Below are 12,710 nucleotides of genomic sequence, written 5' to 3' on the forward strand. Positions count from 1 at the left end.
GTAGCCCTATTATAAGTATGGCATCTGTTTTTGCAGGATATGCAGACAATGGTCTCACTTGAGCTGCACTCTGTGCATTTGTGTCCTGATTGTCCATATTTTGTGCATGTTATCTCTCGCTTCCTTAGTGCTGTGGCTGAGGTCGTGGCAGTTAAACCACTGATTAACAGCAATGTAGACTTTAATTGCCAGTGTCTCAGTCTGTATACCTGGTGGTTGTAGCCACATGACTTTGGTCCTGCCTGGAATCTAATTTTCATGACCCTGTCAAACTCCTCACATGTGGTGTCATTCAGGAAATTTCGTTGTTAAAGAGGCTTTCTAAAAGTTCTCCATTGGTCAGTGTGTCTAGTATGTAGTAGACGGCTACAAGTGGTTTTCGTTTTCTGGGCCTTTCACCAATGATGGTGTTCGTCTTTGACTTTTTCAATAAATTTGTGGCAGTTGTTCTGTATAGCGGTTTCTACTGTGAGTGCTATTGTGGTTGCTCTAATCGAGCTGGTGTATAATTTTTCTTTCTAGGACATTTTTTATCATTGTCTAATTGCTTTCATCTCCTGGTTAGTTGTTGATTTGAGGAACGTGGTTGTTGCCTGTTTAGCTTTTGTCTGTTCTATACTTGTAGCTCTTTAGTTTTTGGTTCACTAGTAAAGGTGACTGCAGGTGTCAAGGGGGCTTGCACCTGTTTGTCTATTTTGTCTAAGAGTTCATTTGTCTCAATCTCTGTTTCACGGTTCATCGCAATTAATTCCTACTTTTCTTTCTCATTTTGTGTCTTTTCTTTAAGTACCTCAATCAGGTGGGTCTGACACCTTTTGGAGTTCCTGTTGCAGTCATCTGTTCTCATGTATTTATCTTATGTTATGGTGTGTGTTGTCATATATGGGCACTATTTGCAATACTCATTTAGCTTTAAGGGACTATTCAAGGAAAGTGTTGTATGATATCCATGTAAATTGCCTATTCCACCTCAGGTGGTCAATGGTGAATAAAGAATCTGAATCTGAATCTGGCAGTGAACTTCAAATACGGGGATATATGGCATGAAAATCCTTATTCTTGCTTTCCAAAATACAAGTAGTATATGATAATACTTCTCATTTATACTTTGTGGGTGGGTCTCAGACTAGTGGTAAAGTACACACCTGGAATAATCTGAAGGAGTCCTACCTTGGCCTCAAGTGTTATGAGTTGGAAGGCAAAGGGATACAGTTTACGCTTCAAGTAGTCAGCAGCATAGGTGAGACATGTTCTGCCTTAAATTCTGTACCAGTTTTGGAATGGAGTCTGTTGCTGAGTTTTTCTGTCTTGGAGACATAGTCATCCTCCATTAGCCCCTTTCCAGTAGTGTTTAATACGTGCATTTGTGACTTAACCCATGCCACCTTTACAGAGCCACTGACATTGGTGTTCTTTGGACACAACACCACACCATCTAGCATTTTGTGGCAATTGCGATGTCTGGCTTCAGGCAGTAATGTTGTCTCCCGCCAGTAGTTACTGACTCGGCAAGCACCACTCACTTGACTGTCACTGTCTGAGCAAGTACACTGACTCGATTGTCACTTTCTGAGCAAGCCCTGCTTGCTCAACTGTCACTTTCTGGGCAAGCACAGCTCACCCAACTGTCACTGAATTGGCCAGTGTTGCTGACTTGACATTGCTGTCTCAGCAAGCGCCACTGACTCGGCTGTCACCCCTTGTGGCACGGTGGTCCGGTGTGTCAGTCCACTGTTGTGACACTTGGAAAGGCATTTAGAGTCAGTGTCTGTGCTATTTGACTGTGCTGGGACCTCAATATAGTGCAAATGTTATGAGAAATTCCACTGAAATGGTAAGTACAGTCTTGATACACTTATTTAAAAACCTCATGTTGGTCTAATTTTTGTTCAGTCACTCCTTTGCTAAAATATGGTGCAGAGAAATTCACACACACTTGTCCAACAGTTTTATTTGTAGGGCACACTTAACGGTTAGTAGATGTGATTATTCAGGGAAAATGCCACTTAAGACTGTGCACCAATGATGGTTGCAGTCTCTTGAACGATACACATACTATTTCAATGTGTATTCCATGCAAATTCTTAGGAAATCACAAATAACCTGCAAGAAGAACAGGGAAAAAGTCGTAGCGTATGTAGGAATTGCATATTCTACTTGCGTGCAGCATATAGTGGCCACAGGGTGACACACACCTGTCTGTATGTGTTCAGAAAACCAATTTATTTGGTTGATTGACCTGTATACTTTTATTTACAAATTTAACAATAAAAACTACTTACATTCTTAATGAAATGAATGTCTATTATTATTATTATTATTATTATTATTGACTTTTTTTTCTCAGACTTAAGTCTGGTTAAAAATGGAACGTGACGCGGACCTCGGTCAAGCGTGACTTCCTTGTAACTGTATGGTATATGTTATATTGCATTTAGGAACTTTCGGGTAATTGAACATGTATCAATAATCCCCCCCATGAACCATGGACCTTGCCGTTGGTGGGGAGGCTTGCGTGCCTCAGCGATACAGATGGCCGTAACGTAGGTGCAACCACAACGGAGGGGTATCTGTTGAGAGGCCAGACAAACATGTGGTTCCTGAACAGGGGCAGCAGCCTTTTCAGTAGTTGCAGGGGCAACAGTCTGGATGATTGACTGATCTGGCCTTGTAACATTAACCAAAACGGCCTTGCTGTGCTGGTACTGCGAACGGCTGAAAGCAAGGGGAAACTACGGCCGTAATTTTTCCCGAGGACATGCAGCTCTACTGTATGATTAAATGATGATGGCGTCCTCTTGGGTAAAATATTCCGGAGGTAAAATAGTCCCCCATTCGGATCTCCGGGCGGGGACTACTCAGGAGGACGTCGTTATCAGGAGAAAGAAAACTGGCGTTCTACGGATCGGAGCGTGGAATGTCAGATCCCTTAATCGGGCAGGTAGGTTAGAAAATTTAAAAAGGGAAATGGATAGGTTAAAGTTAGATATAGTGGGAATTAGTGAAGTTCGGTGGCAGGAGGAACAAGACTTTTGGTCAGGTGATTACAGGGTTATAAATACAAAATCAAATAGGGGTAATGCAGGTGTAGGTTTAATAATGAATAAAAAAATAGGAGTGCGGGTTAGCTACTACAAACAGCATAGTGAACGCATTATTGTGGCCAAGATAGACACAAAGCCAATGCCTACTACAGTAGTACAAGTTTATATGCCAACTACCTCTGCAGATGATGAAGAAATAGATGAAATGTATGACGAGATAAAAGAAATTATTCAGGTAGTGAAGGGAGACGAAAATTTAATAGTCATGGGTGACTGGAATTCGTCAGTAGGAAAAGGGAGAGAAGGAAACATAGTAGGTGAATATGGATTGGGGGGAAGGAATGAAAGAGGAAGCCGCCTTGTAGAATTTTGCGCAGAGCATAACTTAATCATAGCCAACACTTGGTTCAAGAATCATAAAAGAAGGTTGTATACCTGGAAGAATCCTGGAGATACTAATAGGTATCAGATAGATTATATAATGGTAAGACAGAGATTTAGGAACCAGGTTTTAAATTGTAAGACATTTCCTGGGGCAGATGTGGATTCTGACCACAATCTATTGGTTATGAACTGCAGATTGAAACTGAAGAAACTGCAAAAAGGTGGGAATTTAAGGAGATGGGACCTGGATAAACTGAAAGAACCAGAGGTTGTAGAGAGTTTCAGGGAGAGCATAAGGGAACAATTGACAGGAATGGGGGAAAGAAATACAGTAGAAGAAGAATGGGTAGCTCTGAGGGATGAAGTAGTGAAGGCAGCAGAGGATCAAGTAGGTAAAAAGACGAGGGCTAATAGAAATCCTTGGGTAACAGAAGAAATATTGAATTTAATTGATGAAAGGAGAAAATATAAAAATGCAGTAAATGAAGCAGGCAAAAAGGAATACAAACGTCTCAAAAATGATATCGACAGGAAGTGCAAAATGGCTAAGCAGGGATGGCTAGAGGACAAATGTAAGGATGTAGAGGCTTGTCTCACTAGGGGTAAGATAGATACTGCCTACAGGAAAATTAAAGAGACCTTTGGAGAGAAGAGAACCACTTGTATGAATATCAAGAGCTCAGATGGCAACCCAGTTCTAAGCAAAGAAGGGAAGGCAGAAAGGTGGAAGGAGTATATAGAGGGTTTATACAAGGGCGATGTACTTGAGGACAATATTATGGAAATGGAAGAGGATGTAGATGAAGACGAAATGGGAGATAAGATACTGCGTGAAGAGTTTGACAGAGCACTGAAAGACTTGAGTCGAAACAAGGCCCCGGGAGTAGACAACATTCCATTTGAACTACTGATGGCCTCGGGAGAGCCAGTCATGACAAAACTCTACCATCTGGTGAGCACGATGTATGAGACAGGCGAAATACCCTCAGACTTCAAGAAGAATATAATAATTCCAATCCCAAAGAAAGCAGGTGTTGACAGATGTGAAAATTACCGAACTATCAGTTTAATAAGTCACAGCTGCAAAATACTAACACGAATTCTTTACAGACGAATGGAGAAACTGGTAGAAGCCGACCTCGGGGAAGATCAGTTTGGATTCCGTAGAAATGTTGGAACACGTGAGGCAATACTGACCTTACGACTTATCTTAGAAGAAAGATGAAGAAAAGGCAAAGCTACGTTTCTAGCATTTGTAGACTTAGAGAAAGCTTTTGACAATGTTAACTGGAATACTCTCTTTCAAATTCTGAAGGTGGCAGGGGTAAAATACAGGGAGCGAAAGGCTATTTACAGTTTGTACAGAAATCAGATGGCAGTTATAAGAGTCGAGGGGCATGAAAGGGAAGCAGTGGTTGGGAAAGGAGTAAGACAGGGTTGTAGCCTCTCCCGATGTTATTCAATCTGTATATTGAGCAAGCAGTAAAGGAAACAAAAGAAAAATTCGGAGTAGGTATTAAAATTCATGGAGAAGAAGTAAAAACTTTGAGGTTCGCCGATGACATTGTAATTCTGTCAGAGACAGCAAAGGACTTGGAAGAGCAGTTGAAGGGAATGGACAGTGTCTTGAAAGGAGGATATAAGATGAACATCAACAAAAGTAAAACGAGGATAATGGAATGTAGTCAAATTAAGTCGGGTGATGCTGAGGGAATTAGATTAGGAAATGAGACACTTAAGTAGTAAAGGAGTTTTGCTATTTAGGGAGTAAAATAACCGATGATGGTCGAAGTAGAGAGGATATAAAATGTAGACTGGCAATGGCAAGGAAAGCGTTTCTCAAGAAGAGGAATTTGTTAACATCGAGTATAGATTTAAGTGTCAGGAAGTCGTTTCTGAAAGTATTTGTATGGAGTGTAGCCATGTATGGAAGTGAAACATGGACGATAACTAGTTTGGACAAGAAGAGAATAGAAGCTTTCGAAATGTGGTGCTACAGAAGAATGCTGAAGATAAGGTGGGTAGATCACGTAACTAATGAGGAGGTGTTGAATAGGATTGGGGAGAAGAGAAGTTTGTGGCACAACTTGACTAGAAGAAGGGATCGGTTGGTAGGACATGTTTTGAGGCATCAAGGGATCACAAATTTAGCATTGGAGGGCAGTGTGGAGGGTAAAAATCGTAGAGGGAGACCAAGAGATGAATACACTAAGCAGATTCAGAAGGATGTAGGTTGCAGTAGGTACTGGGAGATGAAGAAGCTTGCACAGGATAGAGTAGCATGGAGAGCTGCATCAAACCAGTCTCAGGACTGAAGACCACAACAACAACATCAATAATTACAGATTTTTGTAGTTGTATATATATGTTTGGATGTAGCTGTATTGCATTGATGTACTGGTGAATATTGTGAGGTATGACTCCTGTAGTTGATAGTATAATTGGGATAATGTCGACTTTATCCTGATGCCACATGTCCTTGACTTCCTCAGCCAGTTGGATGTATTTTTCAATTTTTTCTCCTGTTTTCTTCTGTATATTTGTTGTGTTGGGTATGGATATTTCAATTAGTTGTGTTAATTTCTTCTTTTTATTGGTGAGTATGATGTCAGGTTTGTTATGTGGTGTTGTTTTATCTGTTATAATCGTTCTGTTCCAGTATAATTTGTATTCATCATTCTCCAGTATATTTTGTGGTGTGTACTTGTATGTGGGAACGTGTTGTTTTATTAGTTTATGTTTTATGGCAAGTTGTTGATGTATTATTTTTGCTACATTGTCATGTCTTCTGGGGTATTCTGTATTTGCTAGTATTGTACAACCGCTTGTGATGTGATCTACTGTTTCTATTTGTTGTTTGCAAAGTCTGCATTTATCTGTTGTGGTATTGGGATCTTTAATAATATGCTTGCTGTAATATCTGGTGTTTATTGTTTGATCCTGTATTGCGATCATGAATCCTTCCGTCTCACTGTATATATTGCCGTTTCTTAGCCATGTGTTGGATGCGTCTTGATCTATGTGTGGCTGTGTTAGATGATACGGGTGCTTGCCGTGTAGTGTTTTCTTTTTCCAATTTACTTTCTTTGTATCTGTTGATGTTATGTGATCTAAAGGGTTGTAGAAGTGGTTATGAAATTGCAATGGTGTAGCTGATGTATTTATATGAATGATTGCTTTGTGTATTTTGCTAGTTTCTGCTCGTTCTAGAAAGAATTTTCTTAAATTGTCTACCTGTCCATAATGTAGGTTTTTTATATCTATAAATCCCCTTCCACCTTCCTTTCTGCTTAATGTGAATCTTTCTGTTGCTGAATGTATGTGATGTATTCTATATTTGTGGCATTGTGATCGTGTAAGTGTATTGAGTGCTTCTAGGTCTGTGTCACTCCATTTCACTACTCCAAATGAGTAGGTCAATACTGGTATAGCATAAGTATTTATAGCTTTTGTCTTGTTTCTTGCTGTCAATTCTGTTTTCAGTATTTTTGTTAGTCTTTGTCTATATTTTTCTTTTAGTTCTTCTTTAATATTTGTATTATCTATTCCTATTTTTTGTCTGTATCCTTGGTATTTATAGGCATCTGTTTTTTCCATCGCTTCTATGCAGTCGCTGTGGTTATCCAATATGTAATCTTCTTGTTTAGTGTGTTTGCCCTTGACTATGCTATTTTTCTTACATTTGTCTGTTCCAAAAGCCATATTTATATCATTGCTGAATACTTCTGTTATCTTTAGTAATTGGTTGAGTTGTTGATTTGTTGCTGCCAGTAGTTTTAGATCATCCATGTATAGCAAATGTGTGATTTTGTGTGGGTATGTTCCAGTAATATTGTATCCATAATTTGTATTATTTAGCATGTTGGATAGTGGGTTCAGAGCAAGACAGAACCAGAAAGGACTTAATGAGTCTCCTTGGTATATTCCACGCTTAATCTGTATTGGTTATTATTATTATTATTATTATTATTATTATTATTATTATTATTATTATTACATAGGCAGTTGCAGTAGGAATGTATGTTCTACAGCATAGCAAACAAAAAATATGTGTCCATTTTACATGTGCAGTACATATGTATAGAATTAACACAAAAATCTTTAATTGTGACCTCTCTACACAAGCTTAGCTGCTTACGAGCAGGACAGGTAAATGATATTGCTCACATTGATTTTGAGCTTGAAACTGTCACAAGGCAGAATGTAAACATGTAATTGTTTCAGAAGAAAACAGCATATTTCTCATCTTCATTTTACGGGCCACTAATTGATGAGATGCTGGAAGTGTCAACTTTCAGTGACGAGGTTTACAATTTCACTGTCCTGAATGATTTAGTGTCCTGCATATGTACCATTGACCCCCACCCATCCTTTAACGTTTCCAAGAATGTCTTCACACAAGCAAATAACATTTTGGGTAATTGGTTGTTCAGTTGCCAACTTTTCAATAATTGATGCTCTACTGCCTTTTTGCTAAGTTCCTTGGAAAGTACAGAAACTGTGAACAAAACATGCAAATGATGAAGTTTTGAGCCCACAGAAGATACATGTTCAATGCATAGTAGTAGTTCGTATTGGCCATAGGGTGCCACACACATCTGCACATGCATTGTTAAGTCACAGCTCAGAGACTCAGGAGTGCATTTGCAGCATGTCCATCCCCATCAGTGGTCACGTAGGGACTGGACCGATGAAGAGTGGGATCAGGTGCTCTTCTCATATCAGAACGTGTTCAGTTGAGTGGTGGTTATGGATATACCCTCATATGGTGAGAGGTGCGGACTCATCATGCATTCAGGAACATGAAGATGAACATGATAATTTTGGTGGTTCAGTTGGTATGATAATATGAGTCTCCTATCACAATACTCAGGTTTTTGCAAGCCAACATTGAGTAGAGTTCGTGATTTGACTTCATTCCCACACTGATCCATTTTCCTGCCATTACTTAACTATACTTAGAATTAAACAGCATAATTTTTATGTCAGGTGGCTGTGATGACTTTGTCTCAACTGACAACATTCTGACTAATTATTACCACTAATACTTATTTAGTTGTCATCTTGAGGCAAGGAGTAATACTACCCATTGAGACATTTTCATCCTTTGTGAGTTGTTATGTAAACAGGTGAACTGTTTATCAACTGTTGTAAATATGTAGCATTAGCAGCAGCATATGCAACTTTAAAACACAAAAAAGTGTTTAGTTATATGTGATCTTTGTTTTCGGTATAAACATGCAAAAAAGTCCAGTCGTTACAGCTTAGCAAGTTGGTGGAAGGATGGTAATGACACTCTTTCTGTATGGATTTGTGATAAAGGAACAAACACCTTACTTGTGGAACTAAAGTGACTGCATGTCTTTATAAATGCTTAAATCACATTAAGTGACAGGATGGGATTGTGAAAAAATAAACAGTTTTGTAAGATAATAATATTATTCATTGTATTACATTGTGTGCAGCAAATCATCATCCTTTTTTCCCCTTTTCTTTTTTTTCTTAGAACACTTTTACCCCACTACATCAACAGCTGTGCTGTAGTTTCCAAATTGTTCCTTACTCATCCTGAATTCCGTCTCTACAGTGTTCAGACAGATGGGTCCAATATAAAACTTATATGCCATCTGTAAATTTGGTTTATGGATTTAATATGTATGGCATGATAGCAGTCAGTTTTGCACTGCATGGACACATGAGTTTATACACTGTTAAGTCATCTACATGTACATTATGTACATATATGTAACACACAGGCTCACTGAATACAGCTTTGTCATATGGTTGCCACTAGTTCAGACTGTCAAACACAATCTGTAATGCACCGCATAGGCCAGTGAGTTAATAAGTCTTGAACGATGTCAATAAATGGAAAAGTCTCCAGATGTTGTCTTGAGTGCTGCATCCTTGTTCATTCATATGATGGATAGCTTCACACCTGAGAAGCCAATATCCGGGGGAGAGTAAGATGGGTAATACTCTGTCATGATATGAGCATCGGTGTATGGCATTGAACGACTTAACTTATCCTACTCCATATGTGTAAACTGCACTTTAGCACTGTGTATAACATTCTCAGCTTTCTTTACTACATGGCAGTCACAGTCTGCTTGTATTTGCACAGTTGGAGCTACTGACAATGAAATTATGGATAAAGGCAAAGAGTAGTAGTACACTGGGAACATTTAACTGCGGCTCAGTGGGTTGAAGAAACAAACAGCGGCATCTCCTGAACCGGTATTTCAGATAGGCCTATTGTGGGATGCTGCTGGAGTAATTTAGACGCAAAGCAAAAAGATAACTCACATAGATGTTGCTACTGCCACAATATATCTGAAAAAAGGGAAAAAAAGAAGTATCATGAAATCTCTCTCTCTCTCTCTCTCTCTCTCTCTCTCTCTCTCTCTCTCTCTCACACACACACACACACACACACACACACACACACACACACACACACACTCTTAGAGGGGGTGGAGCAGAGATGGATTAATTCTCATCCTTTTTATTTTGTCTTGGGGGGGCGGGGGGGGGGGGATGTTGGTGGCTGATCTCTGATGACACTTTATGATGCTAAACCTTCATTGAACAGAACACAAATGACAAGACTCTCACAGTTGGTGTAGAAATGGGAGAAGTTAGGGGAGGTTAATGTAGCTGTTATCATTTCCTCAGCAAATGGGAATAAATTTCCATCGATTTTTGAGTCTAACAATTGACCTTGAGACATTATAATAGGAGATCTGACAACTATGTAGGCTGTGCTCAAATATCCAGTCAGTGGGTAGCAATGTTTTTTAATTGCCTGCCAAATGAGTAATGACACCTTATGAATGTGCTCACCTATGGTTCCCATGTAAAATTTGTGAATGCTTGCTGATTCATTGAGTCTTCTTTACCCACTTAAACAGCAAACTGAAATAAGATACAAAGTCCATGTAACACTCACTTTAAGATTTTCTGATGTTTCCGTAAATCATTCTGAGATGTGTTAGTCACTTTTCATGAACCTCCTACTATGCTGTTACTTAATCTCTAATGTCTTTGGGAAGATATTAGACTTTGATTCTCAAATGGCAAATGTGTAATATTGCATGAGTTTTGTAAATTTACATTTTTTGTCATATAACTTTTACACAGACCCATTCTATTTCAGGGTAGTGAAAGATTGCTGGAGAACTGGCTGCCCGTCTTGAATGGGAGAAAACTCTGCTTCAGAGGAGTCAGGTATAGATACATCTGAGAAAGACCATTTTTAATGTACATGTTATTTATTTATTTTTATTTAACTTATGCCCATAGATCCAGGTATATAATATAACATGAGCAGGCTGCATCTTTGCAGATGCTTGTTTTTCTTCTTACTTGAAGCCATTTTTCTGACTAGTTTCACTGTTGAGAAAGATCACACATAATTGTGGTGATGTGCAGTCCACAATGTACTTAATGTGATCATGATCTTAATGTCTCCACAAAAATGAGTCCGATTGTATGCTAGGGTTGCATGAAGTAATCAGATGCCACTATTTAAAAAGTAATGTGGAAAAAGTTTTGGTGCAAATGCATAACCAACATTTGAAGAACTCCTATGGGAATCAGAAATCTGCGAGTAGGAGGGTAATGGGTGGTGGTTGTTGCTATGCGGTGAGTGGGAAGTTGGGAATTTGGTCTGACAGAAAGAATGCCCAGATGACCAAGGCAGTGAAGGCAACTGTTCTAGAGAAGCAGAGCATCAGGGTTCGAGTCAGGGTGTCAAATTTTCAACTCTCACCATTGCATAGCTGCAATGCCCTATGTGGCCGAAAGTCAGTACATCCTTCCTATCTCTTTCCCATCCTGTTTGCTTTCACCCAATTATTCAAGAATATGTATACTGGCAATATGTGACTTCAAAGGTTAACCCCTGAAACAGGAACAAGTAGACGCTATGTATATGCAAGTACTAAAGAAGACATTGGATATTTAGCATCTGGGACTTTTCAGACCTACCTTCTTTTTTGTTGTTGTGGTCTTCAGTCCAAAGACTGGTTTGATGCAGCTCTCCATGCTACTGTATCCTGTGCAAGCCTCTTCATCTACTCATGAACCTACATCTCTTCATCAACCTACATCCCTCTGAATCTGCTTAGTGTATTCATCTCTTGGTCTCTCTCAATGATTTTATTCCCGTCACACACACACACACACACACACACACACACACACACACACACACTTCCCTCCAGTACTAATTGGTGAGCCCTTTATGACTGATGACCTCAGAACAGGGTGTATACGGCCCGGGACATCCGGGAGATCCGGGAAAAACCCGGGAATTTTTTCATCCGGGACAAACCCGGGAAAAACCCGGGAATTTTGTAGAATTCCGGGATTTTTCATTGTTTTAGATTTCAGTTAAAGTTTTATAGGTTTGACGGGTAAGATCTGATACGCTGACAAAGAACTTTAGTCCACTAATGCTGAATAATACTGCAGCAATGAAACATAAATCAGAGAGTAACACCAAAATAAAAGTTTAGTTGCATAGAAAATGGGTAATTTACACAATGCACAGACCAGTTTGCCGACACCGAAAAGTGTCAAAGGCTTTAGGTCGAAGATTATGCAGTACGTCCGTAATAACTAACGTGCATTCGATGTGCGTCACGTCTCAATTGTTTACATTCCTAACAGATCACCAGAAAATATTACGAATAGTGGCTTGAGATGCGTTACTTTCAAAGTAAATTTCCACGCAAGATGATTTATGTTACGTGTGAGAATGTGCAGTGAATTTCTTAAATCACAGGGCGTTATAACTCTCATTCAAAACGTTAACACTTTGAGGATCAGCCATTTGAGAAATGTCGGGCCCAGAAGATGTCATTTATGCCAGTATTTAAAATTTTACCGGCACATTTGTATTTGATATGACTTAACGTGTAACACACGCTAAAAAAAGACCGAGCTTCAAGTTAGTTTTCATATTTAATGTTGTTCTTTCATAGATAAAAAAATATACAATCGATGGCAAAAAGTGTAATTGACCTTCAAAAAAATGTGCATAATGTGTTACTGAGCAATGTCACAAGTCTCTTCGTGCCAGAACACCTCGACTTTTCTACGCAACTGATAATCATTTTGGCACGATTTTAATTGCCAAATTAGAGCCTGTTAGTAGGCCTACGGACTTCCTATCATTGTAGGACTAATAACAGTGGATGCCAATGAACGATGCAATTCTCGTTCGGACATACACATCTACTTAAGAGTTAACCGGTGTAGAAACGCACTTTGCTGAGT

At 39.2% G+C, this 12,710-nt stretch overlaps 1 protein-coding gene across 1 annotated transcript in view; it reads left to right on the forward strand.

Moving 5' to 3' along the window:
• The window catches only part of LOC126159437 (uncharacterized), a 199,733-nt gene that overhangs the window by 87,197 nt on the left and 99,826 nt on the right, over positions 1 to 12,710 (forward strand). Inside the window, exon 5 of the mRNA XM_049916547.1 lies at positions 10,585 to 10,655. Coding sequence (XP_049772504.1) covers positions 10,585 to 10,624 — 40 coding nt within the window. The 3' untranslated portion in view covers positions 10,625 to 10,655. The remainder of the gene's footprint in view (positions 1 to 10,584; positions 10,656 to 12,710) is intronic.

Source organism: Schistocerca cancellata, unplaced genomic scaffold (assembly GCF_023864275.1).
Source record: "Schistocerca cancellata isolate TAMUIC-IGC-003103 unplaced genomic scaffold, iqSchCanc2.1 HiC_scaffold_1143, whole genome shotgun sequence".
NCBI classification, from domain to species: domain Eukaryota; kingdom Metazoa; phylum Arthropoda; class Insecta; order Orthoptera; family Acrididae; genus Schistocerca; species Schistocerca cancellata.